This window comes from Cupressus sempervirens, chromosome 10 (assembly GCF_028749045.1).
Source record: "Cupressus sempervirens isolate cs-2001-9-10 chromosome 10, ASM2874904v1, whole genome shotgun sequence".
Lineage (NCBI taxonomy): Eukaryota > Viridiplantae > Streptophyta > Pinopsida > Cupressales > Cupressaceae > Cupressus > Cupressus sempervirens.
The window spans coordinates 880977384-880999086 of record NC_143127.1 but is presented as its reverse complement, the minus strand read 5'-3'; the positions used below and the strand labels follow the sequence as shown (position 1 = coordinate 880999086).

Below are 21703 nucleotides of genomic sequence, written 5' to 3'. Positions count from 1 at the left end.
ATCATGGTAATCCAAACTATGTCCTTAAGTGCCTTGAAGGAAAATCAACAAATTAGGGTTATGTCAACTTGACATGCAATTTTCAACTTGTTATGAACTTTCTATCAAAAATTTGAGATAAAAGAATCTCTAGGAAATTAATTTAGTTTATAAACTACTAGGCCTTATCTAGAAACAATACAAATTGATTGGTTGAAAAGTTTAATTTTAATGAAATATACAAAAAATTTAGGAAAACAAAAAAGAAGTAGACATATGTTTGACCACCTTAATCAAAATTAAACAATAATATTTTTTAATAAGATTCTAGATATAATAAGTAGACTCATGCTTAGATGTGACACATATTTTTGGGAATTTTATTATAAATAAATAAATAATTATGAATTTTCTATTATAGTATTTTTGAAATAAAACAATATCGTGTCTGACCACATAAACTAATTCAAAACTCTGCAAAATATAAATTTTCTTTTTCTTTTTCCTTATAGTAGAAGAAGCATATAATGTGGGGCATCTTTTAGATTTCAAAAATGTTGTATTATTTGAAAGTTATATTTATTTTTATATCAGTGTGTCAATCAACACTTTATACGTAACTCTATTAGGAAATAAGTTATAATTAGTTACTGAAATTGTAAGTTGACAGACATTACTTTTATGGAAAGCTAAGTCCATTCTTACAAAACCCTTTTCATTTCATCAAATTTGGGTGAAAAAAAAAAGATGTCAGATACATGTTTGAAGTAAAAAACACAGAAGAATAGGTAAGAAACACATTTTTGGGACATTTTTAAAGTTGACCATATAGGATTGGTATCTAAAGATAAACTAGGCCTTATAAAGGTATTAATTTTTTGGTTTTGTATAATTAGGATGGGTGAGAAAAAAGTTGGAATAGATTTTGAAATGCTTTGAAGCATTTCAGAACCACATATTTTTTAGATCGCCACTTTTTGACAAACCATAATCCCGCCCCACACATATATATAATACAAAATACAAAATACTAGTAAATTGTTTATTAAAAAGGTATACATATGATTTGTATATTTTATAGATTCTATAACTAAAAAAGTAATTTATTTGAATAAAAATCTACCTAATAAGCTGTAGATTCAAAAAATATACTAAACATACATTTAGTTTTTTATTATTTTGTATATATATATATATATATATATATATATATATATATATATATATATATATATAAGTTACAAATACATATTATTTACTCAAATAAGCTATATATATTAATTGCTTATATAAGGTATTATTGTTAGTGTTATATTTTCTTGGGCTCCTTTATTTTTTATGTTTTCTGCATGGCCAGGTTGACTTTCTTCTTTCTTCTCTTGTACTTTTTTATTTTCTTGTGTCTCCCCTTGTGCTGTTCTTTCTTCATTTTTTGTCTCTCTTTTTCCCTCCTTTCATTCCTCCTCATTAAAGCTTGGTCTACATATTTTCTATGTTATTCCTACACTCTCATCTTGATGATGCATCATAAAGCGTGATATGAAACATTGATGTAAAAAAAAGATACACACAATCAAATCTAAAAGAAAAAATATAAAGAAAATTATCATGTTTTTTTGTGACATTAGATTATTATGGAAATTAATTAGACACCAAAATAGTAAAATTGAAAGTCCTTTTAAATATTTTTCCTTGATATTGGAGATGCTCTTTTTAGATTATGATCTATAGATTGAGGAGAAGGCATACCCTATTCTAAATGCATATTTAATTGTATTAATTAAATTATATATTTAAATTTATTTGATTTTATATTTATATTTTATTAATAAAATTTATTTAGAACATGTCAAAAATATTAATTTTAAAAAAAAAAAATTCTCGAAATTTTTTAAAATGTAAAAAATTAATATTCTATAACAAAAAGAAAGTTGGTAATTTTCATTTAGACAAAAAGAGTAAGAACATAGCAGTATTATATAATTATACATAATTAATTTAGAGTAATTAAATAAAAATAATTAATTAATTAAAATTAAATAATTTTACTTTAATTCATATTTTACTTTAATTTTTTTAAATAAATTTGATTTATAATTAATTAATATATATAGTTAAATGTATACTTTATAGATTATTTGAGATTTATATTTAAAAATTAAAGACACAATTATTCAAAATAATTTCAAATTTTATAAAAGTATAAACATTTTGTTTTCATTTCATTTGGAGGTTTGCAATGGAGAGATTTTTTTTTTCTCAATCAAAATTTTAAAATATCTTATGAAATGGAGATTAGTCTTGCTCTTTAACTTCCTTTTGATTAATAATTTAGCTTAAGTTTAAAGTTTAAGATGATAAAGACTATCTAAATACTTGGTTTAAGGTGTTAGCTTGTGGTGACTGATTAGCGAAGTATTGTACACTTTCCATGTATCCTCATTAGGGTTGGGGGATTTTTTGACTATTTTTGGCTATTTGAAGCCAACATTTTGTAATTGACTCTAACCCTAAAGTGAGAAAATACTTGTATAAAATGGCTTAAGGTTACGGATTTTCATATTATAATGAGATAGTAGCTTCTTGTAGTGATATTCAGTCACAAGGGATTGTAGATTATAATCATGTTACAATTACTAGATAATAAGAATATTAGATTCATTATTGGTGGATGTAGCCCAGGATTTAGCAATCCTCATTAAATCTTGTGTCCTATGTTCTCTTCTACATGTTTTATTATTTTTCTAATATTGGATACATTTACATGTAATTATTATTTCTATCTCATTAATCCTAACAGATGGTATCAGAGCAATGTTGTTTTAGTTATCTTCTACATAAAGGTCTTATAGTTTTTTGGAAATATGAGAGTAATCGAGAGGGGAGGGGTGAATCAGTTACCACTAAAATAAATCTTAGATCCCTTAGATGTTAGCAAAAAAATAAACTCTGAAAACTAAATACTATTGATGCTCAAAAAACAAAGAAATGTTGTAACTTGGTAAACACTATGATGGCTTGGTAAATATTAATATATAAACCTTAGATGTTATCTATGATTACAATTACTTTAACTTAGTTTCAAAAACATAAAAGTAAATAGCATGAACACATTTGACATCAAGATTTAATGAGGAAACCCAATTTGGGAAAACCACCAATTGCAACTAGTTACTATTTTCACTCTTCTGAAGTGAGCCCTGTTAGGAGCCAACCCTATTAAAGGTTACAAAACACACTGTTAGGTGTGACCCTATTAGAATATTTAATCACCCTATTAGGAGTGGCCTTGTGAGAGGTCTTGAGATAATTCAATAGAATTGTCACCTTGCTAGAGGATTTACAAATAGCTGTTAAGCTAACTTTGTTAGGAGATTTAAATCACTGTTACAATGGTTAAAGAGTAACAATGAGATGAACTAATTTGAATGCAACTAATTTTTTGATTACATATCTCTTTTCTGGCTTGTACTTGATCCTTCCTGATCGAATATATCTTTTTAGCTCCACAAAGATATTCAACTTATCGTTCATTTCCTCTGTTCATTATCAAATCTTCAATTTGATCCACACACTCATTCATTCGACATTCACAACTTGACCTTATACTTGTATCATCCAAATTATCAAGTTGGCTCAAATACAACTTACAATAATTAATATTGATCATCTCAGTCAGCTAGAACCAATAGATAAATCAATTAATCTTAATATGCTAAAATAAGAAAATCCTTTTTTAGTCGACCTTGCTCGGTAGACACTAACTTAGAAATGATTTCCTATGTTAACCAAAAGAAGCTCGATTAGCACTAAAAACTTATGAAAATTCTTTGGCAACTGAGTGAGCTCGGTTAACACTCATCTTCAATAGACTTTCCTTCGATGCCCAAGTAAACTTGGTAGACACTACCTTCTGAACTAGGCAAACACAGAAATGCTCGGTAGACATAAAAAATTGTCTTTACTAGTCGAGTGAGTTTGACATACACTGACTAAAACTAATATGACATTTTTGTAACATCAAAGACAACACATAATTAATCAATTATTTCCAAGAATCTTTCTCTTTGGCATTGATGGCAACACAACATGTCATAACACAATGAAATTTTTAGAGTAATAATAAAATAAGAAACATATCCTTAGTTTCATTCTGATTCTCATCCATGAGAACTCCCTTTATCAACGTGAGCTCTTTCCTACCTTCAGATCTCTCCCTCTATCAGAAAACTTCTATCTGCAATGACTTCTCCTTCTTACTGCAAATTTCTCCCTCTTAGAAAAATTTCTTATGAGATATGATAGTAAACTTCTCCCTCTTTGATAACAACTCTATTAATATCAATGTAACCCAAGTATTGATTCATTTGCAATGTGCCCTTGCCAATTCTACATAAATTGATTGATCTTCAACATGCTCTAGTTGATGCATCACTAAACTTCATTTAGTGAGCTTTAGATAGGGGAGTGACCCCTACCTTACCTCTTAGATACAGGAATGCATCTTTAGGTAATGGCTTGGTGAATATGTGTGCAATCTATTCTTTTGTATTAACATATTCCAATCTGACTTCTTTATCTTGCACTAATTCTATTAAGAAGAAATATTTTATAGCAATGTGCTTAGTTTTGGAATGCATCACTAGGTTCTTTGATATATTGATTGCACTGGTGTTATCACAGTATATGACAACTAGATCCTTGATTTCTATCTTCATACCTGCCAATAGTTGTTTGAACCAAATGATGTTTCAAAAATTAACTATTGCTTGCAAATATTCTGCCTCAGCCATGGATTCAGATGCACAATTATTTTTTCTTGCTTGTCCAAGACACTAGTCTTTTACCAAGAAAGAATTCTCCACTAGTACTGCTCTTTCTATCATCATCACTTCCTGCCCAGTTAGCATTAGTAAACACTTTCAAGCCCAAATTTCCTCCAAGTTTGTACCATAAGCCATACTCTTTAGTACCTTTCCAATGATTCTCTTGATTTCCATCATGTGATTTTCTCCAGAATTCACTGAGAATCTTGCCAGCATTCCAACTGCTAATGCAATATTAGGCCTTGTATGCACTACATATTATAGTTTTCCAACCATTAATATGTATGTGGTTTGATCTATAGCCTTGGAATCATCATTTTTGGAATCATTGATCTATAGTATGAATCTAGTAGACATAGGAGGTCCAACACGTTTTGAATCTTCCATTCTAAATTTCTTTAGTATCTCCTTGATATACTTAGATTGAGTGATGTAGATACCATTTTTGTTCTATTGTATCTGTAACCCAACAAAGAATTTTATCTCACCAAACATGGACAATTCGAATTCTTTACTCATTTCTTCTAAGAATTCCTTGCATAAGTCATCATTTCCTATGAATAAAGTATCATCAACAAATATTTCTTCCAACACAATCTTGTTGTCTGATCCTTCTTTGATATACAAGCTACTATTATCATTTGTTCTTTGAAAATGAATCTGTACCAAATAATTATGTAGCCTTTCATAACAAGCTCTGGGAGCTTGCTTGAGACCATATAATACTTTGTGTAGTTTACAAACCATTTCTCCCTTGCTAGGATCTAAAAAAGCTTATGGTTGCTTAATATAAACTTCCTCATCAAGAATTCAATTCAAGAATGTAGATTTAACTTTCATTTGATATACTTTAAATCCTATATGTACTGGATATACTAGTAAATTTCTAACACCTTCTAATCTTGCAATAGGAGAAAAAGTTTCACCATAATCAATACTTTCTTCTTGAGAATAGCCTTTACATACTAATCTTGCTTTGTTTCTTGAAACTTCTCCATCTTCATTCAACTTATTTCTAAACACCCATTTTGTGCCAATTACATTTTTATCCTTGGGTCTAGGAACAAGGGTCTAAGTTTTGTTCTTCTCAATCTATTCTATTTCTTCATTCATTTCCTCAACCCAAAATTCATTATCCAATACATCTTTAACATTTCTAGGTTCAAATTTAGCAAGTAAGCATGTATCTTTTAATTTACTTCTTGTCATTGTTCCATCAAATTTTTCTCCAACGATTTGATTGGGTGCATGGTGTCTTCTAACACATCTTGCTCACCTAGGAACTTTGGATAACAAATGATTTTTACTAATTTCATCATGAACTTCAATGTTAGGCTTGGGTCCCATTGTTTGTGACTTAGGTCCATCAGACTCGGCTTGAACTAGCTTAGTAGCCTCTAACTGCGGCTCAAGTCCTCCAGACTATGACTCAGGTTGCACTATATGCAATTCGATAGCTATTTGGGATTTTGGGGACTCAAGAGGTGAAGCCTCATTTCCTTCAGATGTGTTTGGAAAAGTATCAAGTTCATAGTAAATGAATATTTTATAATCATCTAGCTCTTTGCTACTTTCTTCTTCACTCCTTTCTACAAACTCATCAGTTCTAACATGTGCACTTTCTATGTTTTATGAGTAGATAGATTCAAAAAAAATTATGTTTTACTTCTACAGGAATATCCTAGAAATATGCCTTCATCACCTTTTACATCAATTTTTTCTTTTTTACATTATTTCAAGATATAACATTTACTACCAAATACTTTCAAGTAACTTACATCAGGTTTGTAGTCATACCATAGTTCATAAGGAGCTTGTTTTGAGTCTTTCTTCAACTATACTCTATTCAAGGTATGAACTATAGTGCTGATAGCTTCCTTCCAGTATATGATATCAACATTCTTTTCAATCATCAATGTTCTTACACAATCCATGATGGATCTATTTCTTCTTCCAGCTATACCATTCTACTGAGGTGTACCAGGGGTTGATACCAATCTTTTGATTCCTCTTTCAATGCAACAATTATTGAATTCATTGGAGATGAATTCGCTACCTTTGTCTGATCTGAAACATTTTAATTTTTTTTCTAGTTTCTTTTTCTACTCTTTCCAAATACCACTTGAACTTTTGAAAGGCTTCAAATTTTTCTTTTAAGTATATTATAGTCATCATTTTAGAATAATAATCAACAAAAAGAATGAAAATATTTTCTCCACTATAAATTTCTATTTCAATAGGACCACATAAGTTAGAATAAACAATCTCTAAGACTTCTTCATATTGATAGTTTTTTCTTTTGAAACTAGTCTTTCCCATCTTACCAATTTGGCAATTCTTGCCTACACCCATGTTAGGTTTCTTCAAACTAGGAAGACCTCTTACTCTCTTATGTTTTCTAATATTAACCAAATTATCAAAGTTTACATGACATAGTCTTTTGTGCCATAACTAGCTTTCTTCTACTTGAGCAATAAAACATGAACTTTCACCGAGATCAAGATAAAATTGGTTACCTTTTGTTTGCTTGCTAGATCCAACCAGATTTCCTTTTTCATCCAGTAGTGTGGCCTTGCCTCTTATGAATTCTAACTTGAATCCAATGTTATTCAACTGTGCCACACTCAATATATTATGCTTCAGTCCTTCAACCCAATAAACATTGTCACATACAAGTTCATTGGTCAATGAGATATGTCTTTTACCTTTTATGCAACAAGGTTCATTGTTTCCAAATCTCACACTAGCTCCATCATAAGGTTCCATATTATCAATTTTTGTTTTATCTCAAGTCATATGATGTGAGAAGCCACTGTCAATAATCTATGTATCATTTTTGCTAACATGAGAGAAAAGTGTCATCTTATCTCTTCATCATTAGGTTCATCCTTTACAACAATATATACCATTTCATCTTCACTGTTATCAGAATCTTTAACCATAAAATAAGGTTTCTTACCTTTGTCCTTGTGGTTCTTGTAGTTCTTAAAATCCTTCTTCCCTTTGTACTTATTACTTTTCTTTTCATCTTTTTTTTTTTTTTTTGGATGCCTTGCAACAATGTGACCAACTTTTTCACAAGAAAAGTAGATCAAAAGAACTTTACCTTTGTACTTGTTGGAGTTGATGAAATCCACCTCCGAAGATGCCCAAGAGCACCTGCATGTGAAAACCTATCAAAGATAAGCCAAGGAAGGAAGAGCATGAAGCAAGGAAAAAACCCTAAACAAACATAAGAGAGAAAATATTGCAAAATAATTAAATTTTATTTACAATGAAAATATGTTAATATGTTGTGAAATACAATGAGGGAGAGACCGCTTATAAAGGCCTCAAGGAATCTCCTAGAACAAGCTAGAAGATGCTAGGAGATAAGTGTGACAACTAAGCATACTTCCACATGAGGTGGAATGTCCTTGAACAAGGTGAGAGGATAAGTATGACTTAGAAGAGAACAAACTCCCGTATTGTCAACAACTTATAACAAACTCCTAGACTAGAACCAATAAATAAAATGCATTTACCTAAGTAAGCTTAAGTAAATAGAATAAATAAATAATAATTAATTATTTACTCTAACACCCCCCCTTAAGTGCAACTTAGGAAAATGCCTTAAGCTCACAAAACTAAGATGAAATGCAGAATGGGTCCCAACAATGAGGCCATCTTAGGTACCCATGTACAATGCAAAAAAATGCAACCTTTGTAAACGGAGAAAGAGAGAAAACCACATGGGAAAAACCCTCCCCCCAAAAAAGGTAAGAACCTAGTAAAGAACTGAAGAAGCCTACAACTAGGGAAATGTCTCCTAAAACAAGAATAAGAAGTGATCATGAAGAGCATCACTGAAGCATGAAGAAGCCACAAATCTACCAAACTATTGACCTGAAGTACCACCAAGGAAGAAAATGGCATGAATTTAGAGTGTCTATATGGTAGATGATCCATCTCACCTAAATGCATAGGTAGCCAGCCACTACAATCACCTTGTATATAGGATCAACCACAGAATACATAGTTCACACTATCGAACCATCGAACCACAGATGCATTAGAACAATAGCATAACCCCCCTTAATGCAGATGGGGTGAGATGACAAGCAACTGAGAAGGTGAGCCAAAAATCAACTGCAGACGAAACAAGAATGATGAGAGAGGAAGAGGTAGAAACAACTATAAAGACATGGTCACACTGACACTACATGGGGCTAATGTCATAGAAGGGACACTCACTTGATAAAGGGAGAATGCCTAAAACAACAAACAACTATCCCCCCATGGTGCTTTATAAAAATAGTGCATGTACAACTGACTCAAAAATAATGTTCATGACCTCAGGAATGCAAGAGTGGCACTTTATCTTAGTGCGATACATAAAAATGCTTCAAAATGATAGCTACAATGATCAAAACAACAAAAAGCTGATACAAAACATAGTACAACCCAAAACAAAAGAAACCATACCAAGAAAATGATCTTTGGACCTAAAACACCCAAGATATCCACAATATAGCAAAAACACCAAAAACATGATAAAAAGAGCATGGGCCAAAATCTAAGGAAGAGGACCACATTTCTGAAAAGATGACAGAACTAACTTTCAAAAATATAACATTTTCAAAAAACTGACATGGGACACAAAAGAAAAGCATGCTCGAGTCAAAAAAATAACTTTGAAATTTAACTAAAAAAAGGGTAATAAAAATACATCAAAACCTAAAAATACCTACACCAATGTCTTTGTCTCAAAACCATCTTTTTGGTGCTTCTTTCGGATTGGAAAAATACCTTTGTATGCTTAAGTTATGGCCAAAAAACTAAAGGTAGGTCAAAAATGACCCTTGACAGGTGCAAGGGGAAGGTCTGATGATGTAGTGTTGACATCATGTTGATGTTAGCAGAGCATGTCATTAAATTTGATGGCCCAAAAGCTGTCGCAACAAAAAAAGATGGCAGGTGGATGTGTGGCAGGTGATGCGGCAGCGTCGACATGGCAAGGTGCCAACAGTTGCTGACTGGGCAACAAATCCGTTGAGTTGGCACGTTGACTAGATGAGTAGAGGGGGGGCCAAAAACACCAATCAAAGAGGAGTGGAGGCCATAGAACTTTGGCAGAGCAGCGAGAGAAGGTGGCGCCACAACAGAGGATATAGGTTGTGCCACTAAAGAAGTGGAGTGCAGGCGGTGACAGGATATGGGTGGAGTTAGGGTGGCGCAGCTAGGGCTTGGTGAGGAGCGGGTGGAGCACGAGCAGCCCCACGGTGGGCGCAGGGCGGTGCCACAGTGGCATGGCCCGACACTGCTTTCTTTTAGTTTTTTAAATGCCAAATCATCTGTACAGTCCATATGATAGGGCCTAGACTAAAAAAATTTTTCCTCCCGAAGCCCTGTCTCCAAAATCGACAAGTTTTATATAAATCTTGACTGCAAACAGCTTTTTGAATCCAATGGAAGTGTTCATTTGGGCTGAAAGTGCTCCAAAAAAATTTTGTTCCCATGATTTGAAGAAAAAATGCATAAAAAAATTAGGGTTTGTGACTTCGAATCATGGCTTCAAAAATCCTTCAATGAAGCAGCAATAGGGAGGCTTTGATACCATGTTGGAGTTGATGAAATCCAACTCTAAAGATGCCCAAGATAACCAGCATGCAAAAACTTTTCAAAGAGAAGCTAAGGAGAGAAGAGCATGGAGCAAGGGAAAAACCCTAAATGGACATGAGAGAGAGAATATGCAAAGACAAGAAAAAATGTATCTACAATAGAATGCAATGTTATGAAAATACAATGAGGGAGCCCGAATAGAAAGAGCTCTATGAATCTTCTAGAGCAAGCTAGAAGATGCTAGGAGATAAGTGTGACAACTAAGCATACATCCACATAAGGTGGAAAGTCCTCGAACAAGGTGAGAGGATAAGTATGACTTAGGAGAGAAAAAACTCATGTATTGTCAACAACTTATAACAAACTCCTAGGCTACAATAAATAAATAAATGCATTTACCTAAATAAGCTTAAGTAAATAGAATAAATAAATAATTATTAATTATTTACTCTAACAATACTTTCCTTTTCTTTTGAAATATTTTCTTGCAAGTAGGGCTTCAATAGCTTCAAGATCACTTTCTAAACTTTCTTTTGATGTTCCATCTTCTTCACTTCCTAATTGACTAGATTTTGACTTTTTTCCATTTTCTTTGAGTGTGAGCTTGGCTTTGAATATAGATTCAATATTCTTTGAACCATGAACATAGTTATCTAATTCAAAAGTTGTCAATCTTCTAACTAGAGCATCCAATGACATTTTGCAATTTGGATCACATCTCATCTCTTAAATAGAAGACAACCTAATTGCATAAATAGGAAGAAGAGTTCTTAGTACTTTATGTACAACAATTTCCTCCTTCATGTCTCCTCTAGATGCTTTGATTGCACTTGCATTGGCCTTGATCCTTTCCACATATTTTACAATGTTTTCATCTTCTCTCATTCTCATTTGATCAAATTGTCCTCTAAGGCTTTCTACTTTGGCTCTTTTTACATTTTCATCTCCTCCATAGATATCTTTCAGTTTGGTCCATATTTGATGAGTTTTTTTACAATCTTTTACTTCATCAAATTCAGCATAACTGAGAGCAGAAGCAATATCAATCATCATGATGTTATGGTTCTTCTTTTCAACAATATCTTCAACTAGTAATGTTCTAGTGGGAGTCTTTTATTTGGCATGAAGATATTTACAACTTGAATCACTAATACTACATAGATGTAGTCTCATTAGTCCTTGTCATGCTAAAAATTTGTCTCTATTCAGCTTGGGAATCTCTCTTCTACAAGACATCTTGATCTTTAGCTTAGGTCCTTGAAACCTTCTCTACAAGCACCAAAAGCTCCAATACCAATTATTGGAAATATGAGAGGAGTAACTAAGAGGGGAGGGGTGAATTAGTTACCACTAAAATAAATCCAAGATCCCTTAGATGTCAATATAAAAATAAACTCTAAAAACTTAATACTGTTGATGCTTGGCAAACAAAGAAATGTTCTAACCCAGTAAACACTATGATTGCTTGGTAAATATTAGCATATAAACCTTAGATGTCATATGTGATTACCATTACTTTAACTTAATTTCAAACACATAAAATTAAATAGAATGAACACATTTGACACCAAGATTTAATGTGGAAACCCAATTTGGGAAAACCACCAATTGCAACTAGTTATTGTTTTCACTCTTCTAAAGTGAGCTCTATTAGGAGCCAACCCTGTTACACTGTTAAGTGTGACCCTATTAGGAGTGGCCTTGTTAGAGGTCCTGAGACAATTTAATAGAACTGCTACCTTGGTAGAGGATTTACAAATAGTTGTTACGCTAATTCTATTAAGAGATTTAAATCACTACTACAATGGTTTGAGAGTAACAATGAGATGACTTGATTTGAATACAATTGATTTCCTAATTATAGATCTCTATTATGGCTTGTACTTGATCCTTCTTGATTGAATATATCTTTTCAGCTCCACAATGATATTCAACTCATCCTTCACTTCCTTTGCTTATTATCTTCAATTCAGTCCACACACTCATTCATTTGACATTCACAATTTGACTTTATACTTGTATCGTCCACATTGTTAAGTCAACTCAAACACAAATTAGAATAATTAATATTTATCATCTTAGTTGGCTAGAACCAATAGATAAATCAATTAAGCTTAATATGCTAAACCAAGAAAATCCTTCATTAGCGAACCCTGCTCAGTAGACACTAACTTAGAAATGACTTCATGTGTTAACCAACAGAAGTTTGGTTAACACTAGAAACTTGTGAAAATCCTTTGGTGACTGAGTGAGCTCAGTTAGCACTAGTTCCATCCAACTTTCCTTCATTAACCGAGTGAGCTCGGTTAACAGTCGTCTTCTACAGACTTTCCTTTGACACCTGAGTGAACTCGATAGACACTACCTTTTAAACTAAGCAAACACATAAATGCTTGGTAGACATAGAAGTTTGTCTTCACTGCCCAAGTGAGCTTGGAATACACTGACTGAAACTAATATGACATTTGTGTAACATCAAAGATAACACACAAGTAATCAATTGTATCCAATAATTTATTGGGTTTCAGTTGTAATTCACTATGAATTATATTTAATTTCACTTTTGCTGAAGATCTAATGGATTATGTAAATCCTTAGTGTAAATTGAAAGAACATTATAGTTTTGGGTGAAGATATGATAAGTATGAGATCTAAAAGTGAATATAGATAAATCTTTACACAAAGTGTATAGATAGGATCCAGTGGTAGGTATTTTGTCTTTGTGAGTTTATCCCAATGGATAAGGCACTAGCCATCCTTGTGAGTTGATTCGAATGGAATGTTTTCCATAATGCAGAATACTATAATAAATCAATCTTTTATATTTATGTTAATTATGTGTGAAAATGTCAACCTATACTTGATTCATGATGTCTAGAGTTTGGTAAAATAGTTGATTGCCATATCTCAATATCATCAAATTAGAAGAAATAAGGATTAATAATCTGTTTTCATTGAAATTCATGTTATAAATCTTGATATGAAGAATAGATAAATTTGAATTCCTATGGTAAAACCAGCTGAATCTTGCAAATTTCAAAGTGGAGAAGACTTAAATGTCTTGTTAACTATGTCTCTTTGTGATTTCTAGAGTTCCTATAATGGTTTCTAGCTAATTCCTAGGTTTTCTCACATTAAAAAGGTAGTAAAAATCACTATTGAATCAAGAGCCAACATCTTCTATCTTTTCATTTAGCAATCACTTCTCTTCATTTTCCTTGTCCTTTTGTTCCATGTCTTCACGCATTATAATTGATTGAATTTCTTGTTCTCTTTTTAGCTTTCAAACTTCTTCATGAAGAGTGTGATTATTTTTAAGTAGGTCTTTTATTGTTGCATCAGCTTCATCTGAACTTCTATCTTGGAAAATGTCTTCATTTCCTTCTTCTGTGTAGAGATTGTAATTCATATGTATTGCTATGTTTTTTCTTCTTTTCAAGGATTAAGAGAGTTACTCCTTTATTTTCTTGAATTGTTCCATGGCCATTTGAAAATCCAACATTTGATTTTCAATAGCTTTCTCAAGTCTATACACTTCCATTGCCTCTGATCTTTTTTGAAGCTAATAAACTTTTGATGTGAGAACCAAATGCTTTGATACCAATTGTTGGAAATGCATGCTAGGTGAGGTAATTGAATGGTGGTGGGGGTGAATCAAGAACCAATAAAACTTCAACTTCAATTCACCAATTAATCCCTTTTAAGATAATCTAATCTAATTACATGGATAAAAGACTAAAAGTTAAAAAACATTCATAAGATTTGACACAATGATTGGTAACCATGAAACCTTCCAAATATAAAGTAAAATAACAGTGACGATGATACCCACAAGCTTTAGTATTGCAGTATAAAGTTGGTTGGTTAAGGCTTACAAATGATCACTTCTGGTGATTTGCCCTATTAGGAGCAATAAGGACTGTTAGATCCACCTTGTAAAAGGATTTATACAATACAATGAAGTATGCACTCAGCTAAGAGATTTAACATAACACTGTTAAGTCCACCTTGTTAGAGGATTTGACTGATGAACCTATTAGGAAAAACTAGTGGTTGATCTCTTCTTTTGCAACTCCATTTGTTGATTGAGATTCCTTTGATGTAGAAATGATCACCTTGATCTGATAGATGAGACTTTTCTTTTCCTTATACTGTTTGTAGCCTTTATTCTTCAATTTGCATTCATGCTTGTTTCATACACATACTCTTACACACTTGGATATGAAAAGATGTCTTAGATATATATCAATCCAAATAATTACCTTATGGAGTCGACTACAATACCAAATTCAATAATCTTCACTAAGTCATCTCAATGTTTTAACTAGGATTCTAAAGACCACTTGGGTGATATTCTGACACTTGACAACACTATCAACTCGGCAAGCTTTGGCACTCAGTTAAAACTAGTGCTTGGTCCATATTGATCACTCAAGAGTAAGCATGAACTTGGTTAACATTGAAGACTTAATGAAGACTAGCGAATTATGTTGATACTGAAGGTCTTGGTTGGCACTGTAGCTCAATCAACAATACCTTCCTTCTACTTGGTTAAAATGGCTAGCACAGTAGACACTTTTAGCATGGTTAACCCCATTTCCTTCTTGGTTTACACTGTGAAGCTTGGTAGACTCTATGAAGCTTGGCTTACACTACTTTCTACTTGTGAAGCTCGATAGACCCTAAAAAACTCGGTAGGAATGAAACTGACCCAATGATTAAGTGTTTAGGCACTAATTGACAAATGATTTGACCATAAGGTCAATAGTAGAGCACATCTTCAATCGTGCTTTATCTTATTATCAATGCATAATCCATATGACATTGTTCTCTATCTGCTACTATGCCACTCTTTGTAGAAATAATACTATGTTGACATCAATGACAAAAATAGTCATGAATGCAACATGTTGATCATGCTAACCAACTTTGCAATTCTTAATTTGCTTCTCCAAAGGAATACCATCAACATTCATGCTAACATGATAATTATGGGCAAGAAAGTTGAAGTAGTGATCAAGCATAGTGAAGACTGAGTGGGAAGTTGAGTGAGATAAAATAGTGTTGATCGAAGCAGAAGAACACAGTGATAACTGAGTGTCAACAAAATAATAGTTTGTGAAATAATAAAATTTAATGCCAAGATAGTTGAACTTTGGATTAGTCAAAACATGTGGATAATAATGATTGATGAGTCAGTGTACTTAATACTCAAATAGAGTTTCTAGAAATACTAAGAAATACCAAGAAAAGTGTAGAAGGACAAAACGATGGATAGATTAAATGGTTCTAACCTAACCCTAAGATGTAAGGTGATGTTTAAGTAGTAAAAAATCAAAGATACCTATGTAAGGAGCATAAGTGTGTTTTCTTAGGTTGATTTGTTGTTGATAGGCAATCTTATGGAGAAACTATGAAGAACATGGCAACAAAAGAAAAGTGAGAAGATTGGTGAAGTGTGATTGATTGAAGGATTTCCAAGAAGATAAGGGAAGGAGATGTTAATGAAGTCTAGTCAATGAACCAGTAAATAAGTGAATGGAGATTTGAATTTACAAAGTGAGTTGTGTCCTTAAAGATTGAACCTATTGTTACTTTCTAACTATTGTGGCAGTGAAAATATTTTAATCAAGGTTGATCTAATAGTCATTTTTTAAATCCTTTAATCAAGGCGAGATTCTAATGGAATGATCCAAAGTCCTCTAACAAGGCTACTCCTAACAATGTGAGTAAATCCTTTGACATGGTCACACCTAACAATGTATTTTGTAACCTTTAGTAGGGTTGGCTCTTAACCGAGCTCACTTCAAAAGAGTGACAAGTGGTAGCATGTTACTTGCTGGTTTTTCCCAAATTGGGTTTCTACATTAAATCGTGATATCAAAAATGTGTGATATTTATATGTGTGATGCATGTTATTTACTATTATTTTATTTATTATTAGTCGGCATATAGTGAACAGAGAGTTAAGTAATGAACAAAATGTTAAGTTGTTGATGAGTTGTTGTATGGACTGAGTGATTTTATGAGTTTGTTTATGTTGTTTGAAGTTATTGAAAGTTGAATTTGTACATTTGGATATGAGGATAATTGATTCACACCCCTGTGAGTTATTCTAAATATTAGTCTCAACTTTGATCTTTTGCTACTTAAACATCACTGTAGATCTTAGGGTTTGATTAGGTTCAATCAAGTTCATTAAATCTAATATATTTTTTTTCCTTATACTCCTTTCTTGATACTTCTATAAACATCTCTTTAAATCATTTCCTTTGATTACATAACAAAGTAAATTTGTGCATTAAATACACCAGCTCATCAATCCTTATTATTTACGTGTTTTGACCAATCCAAAAATTCAACTATGTTGGTCTTAAACTCAATTATTTTACAAATTATTATTTTGCTGAAACTCAATCATTACTATGTTCTTCTGTTCAATGAACACTATGTAGCTTGAACTCTATTGTTTTGTCTCACTCGACTTACACTAACTCACTTGGTCTTTACTGCGCTCAGTTGCTACTATATTTTCTCATTCATATTGTTTTTCCATAACTATCACTTAGTTGATATAGTTACAATTGTTCCAATTGTAGTTTCCAACAACAAATATATTTAGAAAGGTGGTAACAAGGGAGAAGTTGAACTCCTCTTCAGCTTCAGTTGGTCTTCTAGACTTAACTACATAAAGGAACAGTTGAGTCCACAATGGTTCGATCTATTGGGAGTCTCATGTGGTAGCATTATTGCTACAAGATCAGTCTTTAAGTGAGAGATTGTTGTTTTGTGTGGAGCTTGATTAGTCCCCAAGTGGGAAACTATTAGCTTGTGGTGACTGATCATGGAAGTACTATACACTTTTCGTGTATCTTTGTCAAGCTTCAGGGCTATTTTTGGCTATTTGTTGGATCGACTTGTTATAACTGACTCTAAACCTAAAGAAAAAATTCTTGTATAAAATGGCTTAGGGTTAGGGATTTTGATATTATGATGAGATGGTATAGCTTCTTGCAACAGTATTGAGTTGTAGGGGATTGCAGATTATAAACAGGTTGGAACCAATGGATAATAAGAATATTGGTCTCGTAGTCTAGCAATTGGGTGGGCCACATTAAATCTTGTTTCATGAGTTCTCTTTTGTATGTTTTATTCTTTTTTCTGATATTGGATATATTTGCATGTAATTGTTATTTATGTCTCATTAATCCTAACATAAGGTATACGGTTTAGGTCTTCAAATATAAATGTGATTTATTTTACAAAATTGTTTGAATAAATCAATTTATGAATTTTATGAATGAGATGAAAGATTTGAAGCAACATAATATATCTATCATTTTGTTTGACATGTATTATAATAAAAATATTAGAATCTTGAGTAATATTATAATAATTTGTATGAAATTTTTTTTTTTTTAAATTTTAAAAAGTCACAATGACAACAATTTTTTCTTGAGGAGTAAAAAATCATTATATTATAAATTAATTTTTAAAATTATTTAAATTGGGAAAAAATAATTTTATAAAATAACTAATTCATATAAAAGAATTATTATTAAATCTTTAGTAAAGAATTTATATTTGTCTTATAATAAAGAATTTGTATTGTTGAAAAAGTTTAAAATCCTAAAGTCATAAGATGTGTACCCTTAGCTTGCATACTGATCAATCAAATTTATCTGATAAGATAAACTGTTCTATTTACTGAATTAAGAATTTCAGCAATTTTTTAATTTTTAATTTAATTAATAAATACCAGAAAACTGTCACATTCAACTAATCGAAATACCCTGTCACTGTTGTCGCTACATACACATGGCCGTCTTTGTGATTATAATCTTTGTAAAGAAAAGCAACTATTATTATTTGTCCATACATTAGTACAATAAAATATTTTTAAATTTAAAAAAAAAAAAAAAAAATTTAATTTGAATTTGATGATTTCATCATGAAAAATGTTAATACTATTATGTTTACTCAAGTGTCACCTTTGAGCTAATCTTTCGTGACCCAAGTGCATGTAATCTTCTAGAAATGTTTGACAGGTGTGACCAAAGAGAATGTTTGTCAGCTGTGACCAAAGAGATTCCTGAATAGAATGTTTAAATAGAGAGTTGTGACGAGCGAGGACATTTGTCTGGTTGAAATGTGCGGCAACAGTTGAATGTTGTTTTTAGAACACGTTTCGGCTAATGACTGACTATTTCTGACCCCAATGCCTTGTCCCTTGTTATATAATGAAAATGTGCCTTGCAAATTGACAGCAACCATCAACTATTTGTATCCGAATTATAAATCAGTCAAATGTGGATTGAGTGAAATGGGTGGTCAATACTTTATCCACATTCTGATTGTCATGAACATGTAATATGCACATCAGCAATGACATCAGCCGATTTGATTGGTAAGGGAGTTCTAAACTCATACGTTTTGTAAGCTTTTCGTTGTCGGTCATTGAATTTTTGGTATTTATAGATCTTTTGGATGCCATGAATTAATTCATCAACAAACACGGCAAACGTCTCTCTGGAAGGTCTGCATTTTCCTTTCCCTTCTCTTGTCAAATTTCAGACATTTAAAGCGTTTCTGGTCTTTTTAGTTTTATCTTTCTGGTGTAGGTTTTGATTGATTCACAGAACTCTTGCTCAAAATAGAGATGTGTTGAGCATGAAGATAACTGTGTGCATACTTTTGCAGGAGAAGCTTAATTTTTAAATTGGAATTTCCCATTAATATTCATTTGGCTACCATTATCTCCAGCTGAACACGAATACATTTTTGGTCTCTTGTAATGTGATCAAGAAGTTTCTGTAATGTTTGAGTTGGATAAAGGTTCATATATATATGTTAAACGCCAGTCTCTTTTCTTTGTAGAAATCTCTCTTTTTCATAATTCTTCTAGATAGACCTGGACAACTCCAATTCTCAAAATCCAGCAATCTAAAAATGATATAGTTATTAGTGATTTTTTATCAATCTTATAATGTTTAAGCAGTTCTGCAAACTGCTCTTTCCTTCAATTTGTTTCGTATCCATTTGATCCAAAGCTGCAAAATGATTGTGTAGTTGTTTACATTTTGAGTTTTGTCCTCTCTCTCCAGGAGATTTGTAGAATAACTTTTAGTGTTTGCCCTATTTTGTAATATTGCATTTGGAAAAGAATGATTTGAATTCCACTCAAATACCACAATCTTCATGAAATGTGACAAACTTCATGTTCTCAATATTCATTATAACTTACAGTATATTAAAAACTTATTTTCTTCCTTTGATATGTTTCTTGTTACTTTGTTACTCAGATACTACTGTAATCATTTAGTTTATTTCTCAATATTCACCGAGTTTTATATATAACTTTCAAGAAGCCATTGTTTACAGTATAGTCTACACTATACTGATTGGCATTTGGATGCGGAGGACTATATTTTGAGTTGTACCCTAATCAAAGGCTAGATTACACGATGCAATCTACCTGTTCATATCTCCAATCATTAACCTCCACACCCTTGTACGATCATGTATGAAAGAGCATCTTCTGAATCAGTTGAAACCTCTGACCAAATATTCCAAATTCATGACCAGACCATGTGTTTCAAAGCATATATCAGTTAATATATTCTTCCATGTTACCCATTTAATGCCTGCATTATACCTAATGCTGTACTGATCATGTGTATATTAATGAACTGGTATTCAGGTTGAAGTTCATATATTTTCCGATCAATTTGCACAATTTGCTGAAGGGAGTCCTGCAACTATAACAATGGACCAAGAACTCACTTCGCCTATGAAAGAGGGTACGTACTGTTGATCCTTGTGAAGATTTTTTTCATTTGCTTTTTTAAAATTTAATTATACATAGGAAACTATATGAAAACAGTTTAGTAATAGCAAAACTATATTATTATAGAGGATTTCCGAAGCTCACAATATAATATTGTACACATGTAAAGCAGATGCTCTGGACAGAACATTTGAATCAGAAGAAAATGACAGCGATATTGAAGCAGTTCCTCCTACTCCTCATATCGCCGCCAATACAAACGGACCAACCTCTCATGAGACACAGATAAAAGATGAGAAGTGGAAGTATATCACTTGCGGATTAACACTCTTTGGGCTTTCCCTCCCATTTTTTGGGCTCTATTTCACTCATTGGCATAGCCTCACCAATTTGTTGGCTGTTATGATATGTTTGTTCGTTTTTTCTATCATTTTTGGACTGGTCTCTTACATCGTCTATCAAAAAATTGGAGAGGAAGAGCGATTAAAATCAGAGGGAAACCCAGATGCCCATGGAATTGCCATTCGCTCAGTTCAGTTAAGTCTTTTCTACTTATTTGTATTTTTGACAGCCACTGCGTACGTTCTGGTAGCGGTCAATGCCGTCTGCAAATATATCGGGGCCCACAAGGCATAAATTGTTTGGTTTTAGGTGTAGATGTCTTTGTTATGCAATCAGTTTGTTTTGTTTTGTTTCAGTTCTCTGAGGTGTGCTCTTGGACTTGACCGATGTAAATCTTCTACGCTATGTTAGAAATTCTTGTCTACTTCCTTTTTCATACTATCTGTTATTGTTGAACTTATCCAATGTAAATCTTCTCATATGAAATGGTATGTCATAAATTCTTGTGTTAAGGGTACCTTTCTTGAACTTGCTTTTTTATAACATCTGTTAAAACTGAATTTATCTAACATAAATCTTTTCCTATGTAATGGTATACATTTTCTGAATTTTGATTTATTATGCAATTATCTAATGTAAATTCTTATATTTTTTTTATGTAATGATAATGGTAAGGTACAATAAAAGTTTGGAGTAACATTTAGTTTTTAAACATTTATTATTTTCTTTTACTTGTTTTAGTAAATATGAATCTTTTTAAAATAACAATTATGATAATACTGGTTGCAAGTTGTCTAATTATTATTTTTACTAAATATAATATTTAAGGTAGAAGGGAATACATAAGTCATAAACTCTTTAGATTCTTAGTCTAGTTCTAACACAATTCATTGAATATGTAAAGAAGAATCAAACTCACATATTACTAACACATTAATAAAAAATACTCGAGTGTTATGACACCATCATTTTTTAAATTTGAATTCAAAGTATTACATATATATATCCTAAATGCTATATCATCCATCAATTCATACTCATCATCACTTGAACATAAGTTCATATAAACACCTTCAATACATGATGCCTCATTATATAGAGGTCTTGAGAGCTTCTTAGTCAACATCTTATGTTAGAGAAAAATGTTAAATGCTTTTTCATGTCAAAA

The 21703-nt window shown here is 32.0% G+C and overlaps 1 protein-coding gene across 1 annotated transcript; it reads left to right on the top strand.

Moving 5' to 3' along the window:
- Positions 1-9999: 9999 nt before the first annotated feature.
- On the top strand, positions 10000-21047 carry LOC149536803 (uncharacterized). Its single transcript, XM_089806351.1, has 4 exons — positions 10000-10088; positions 18885-18942; positions 20107-20206; positions 20366-21047. Exons 1-4 carry the CDS (start codon positions 10000-10002, stop codon positions 20827-20829), a joined length of 711 nt encoding a protein of 236 aa, XP_089662477.1. The 3' UTR covers positions 20830-21047.
- Positions 21048-21703: the final 656 nt, after the last annotated feature.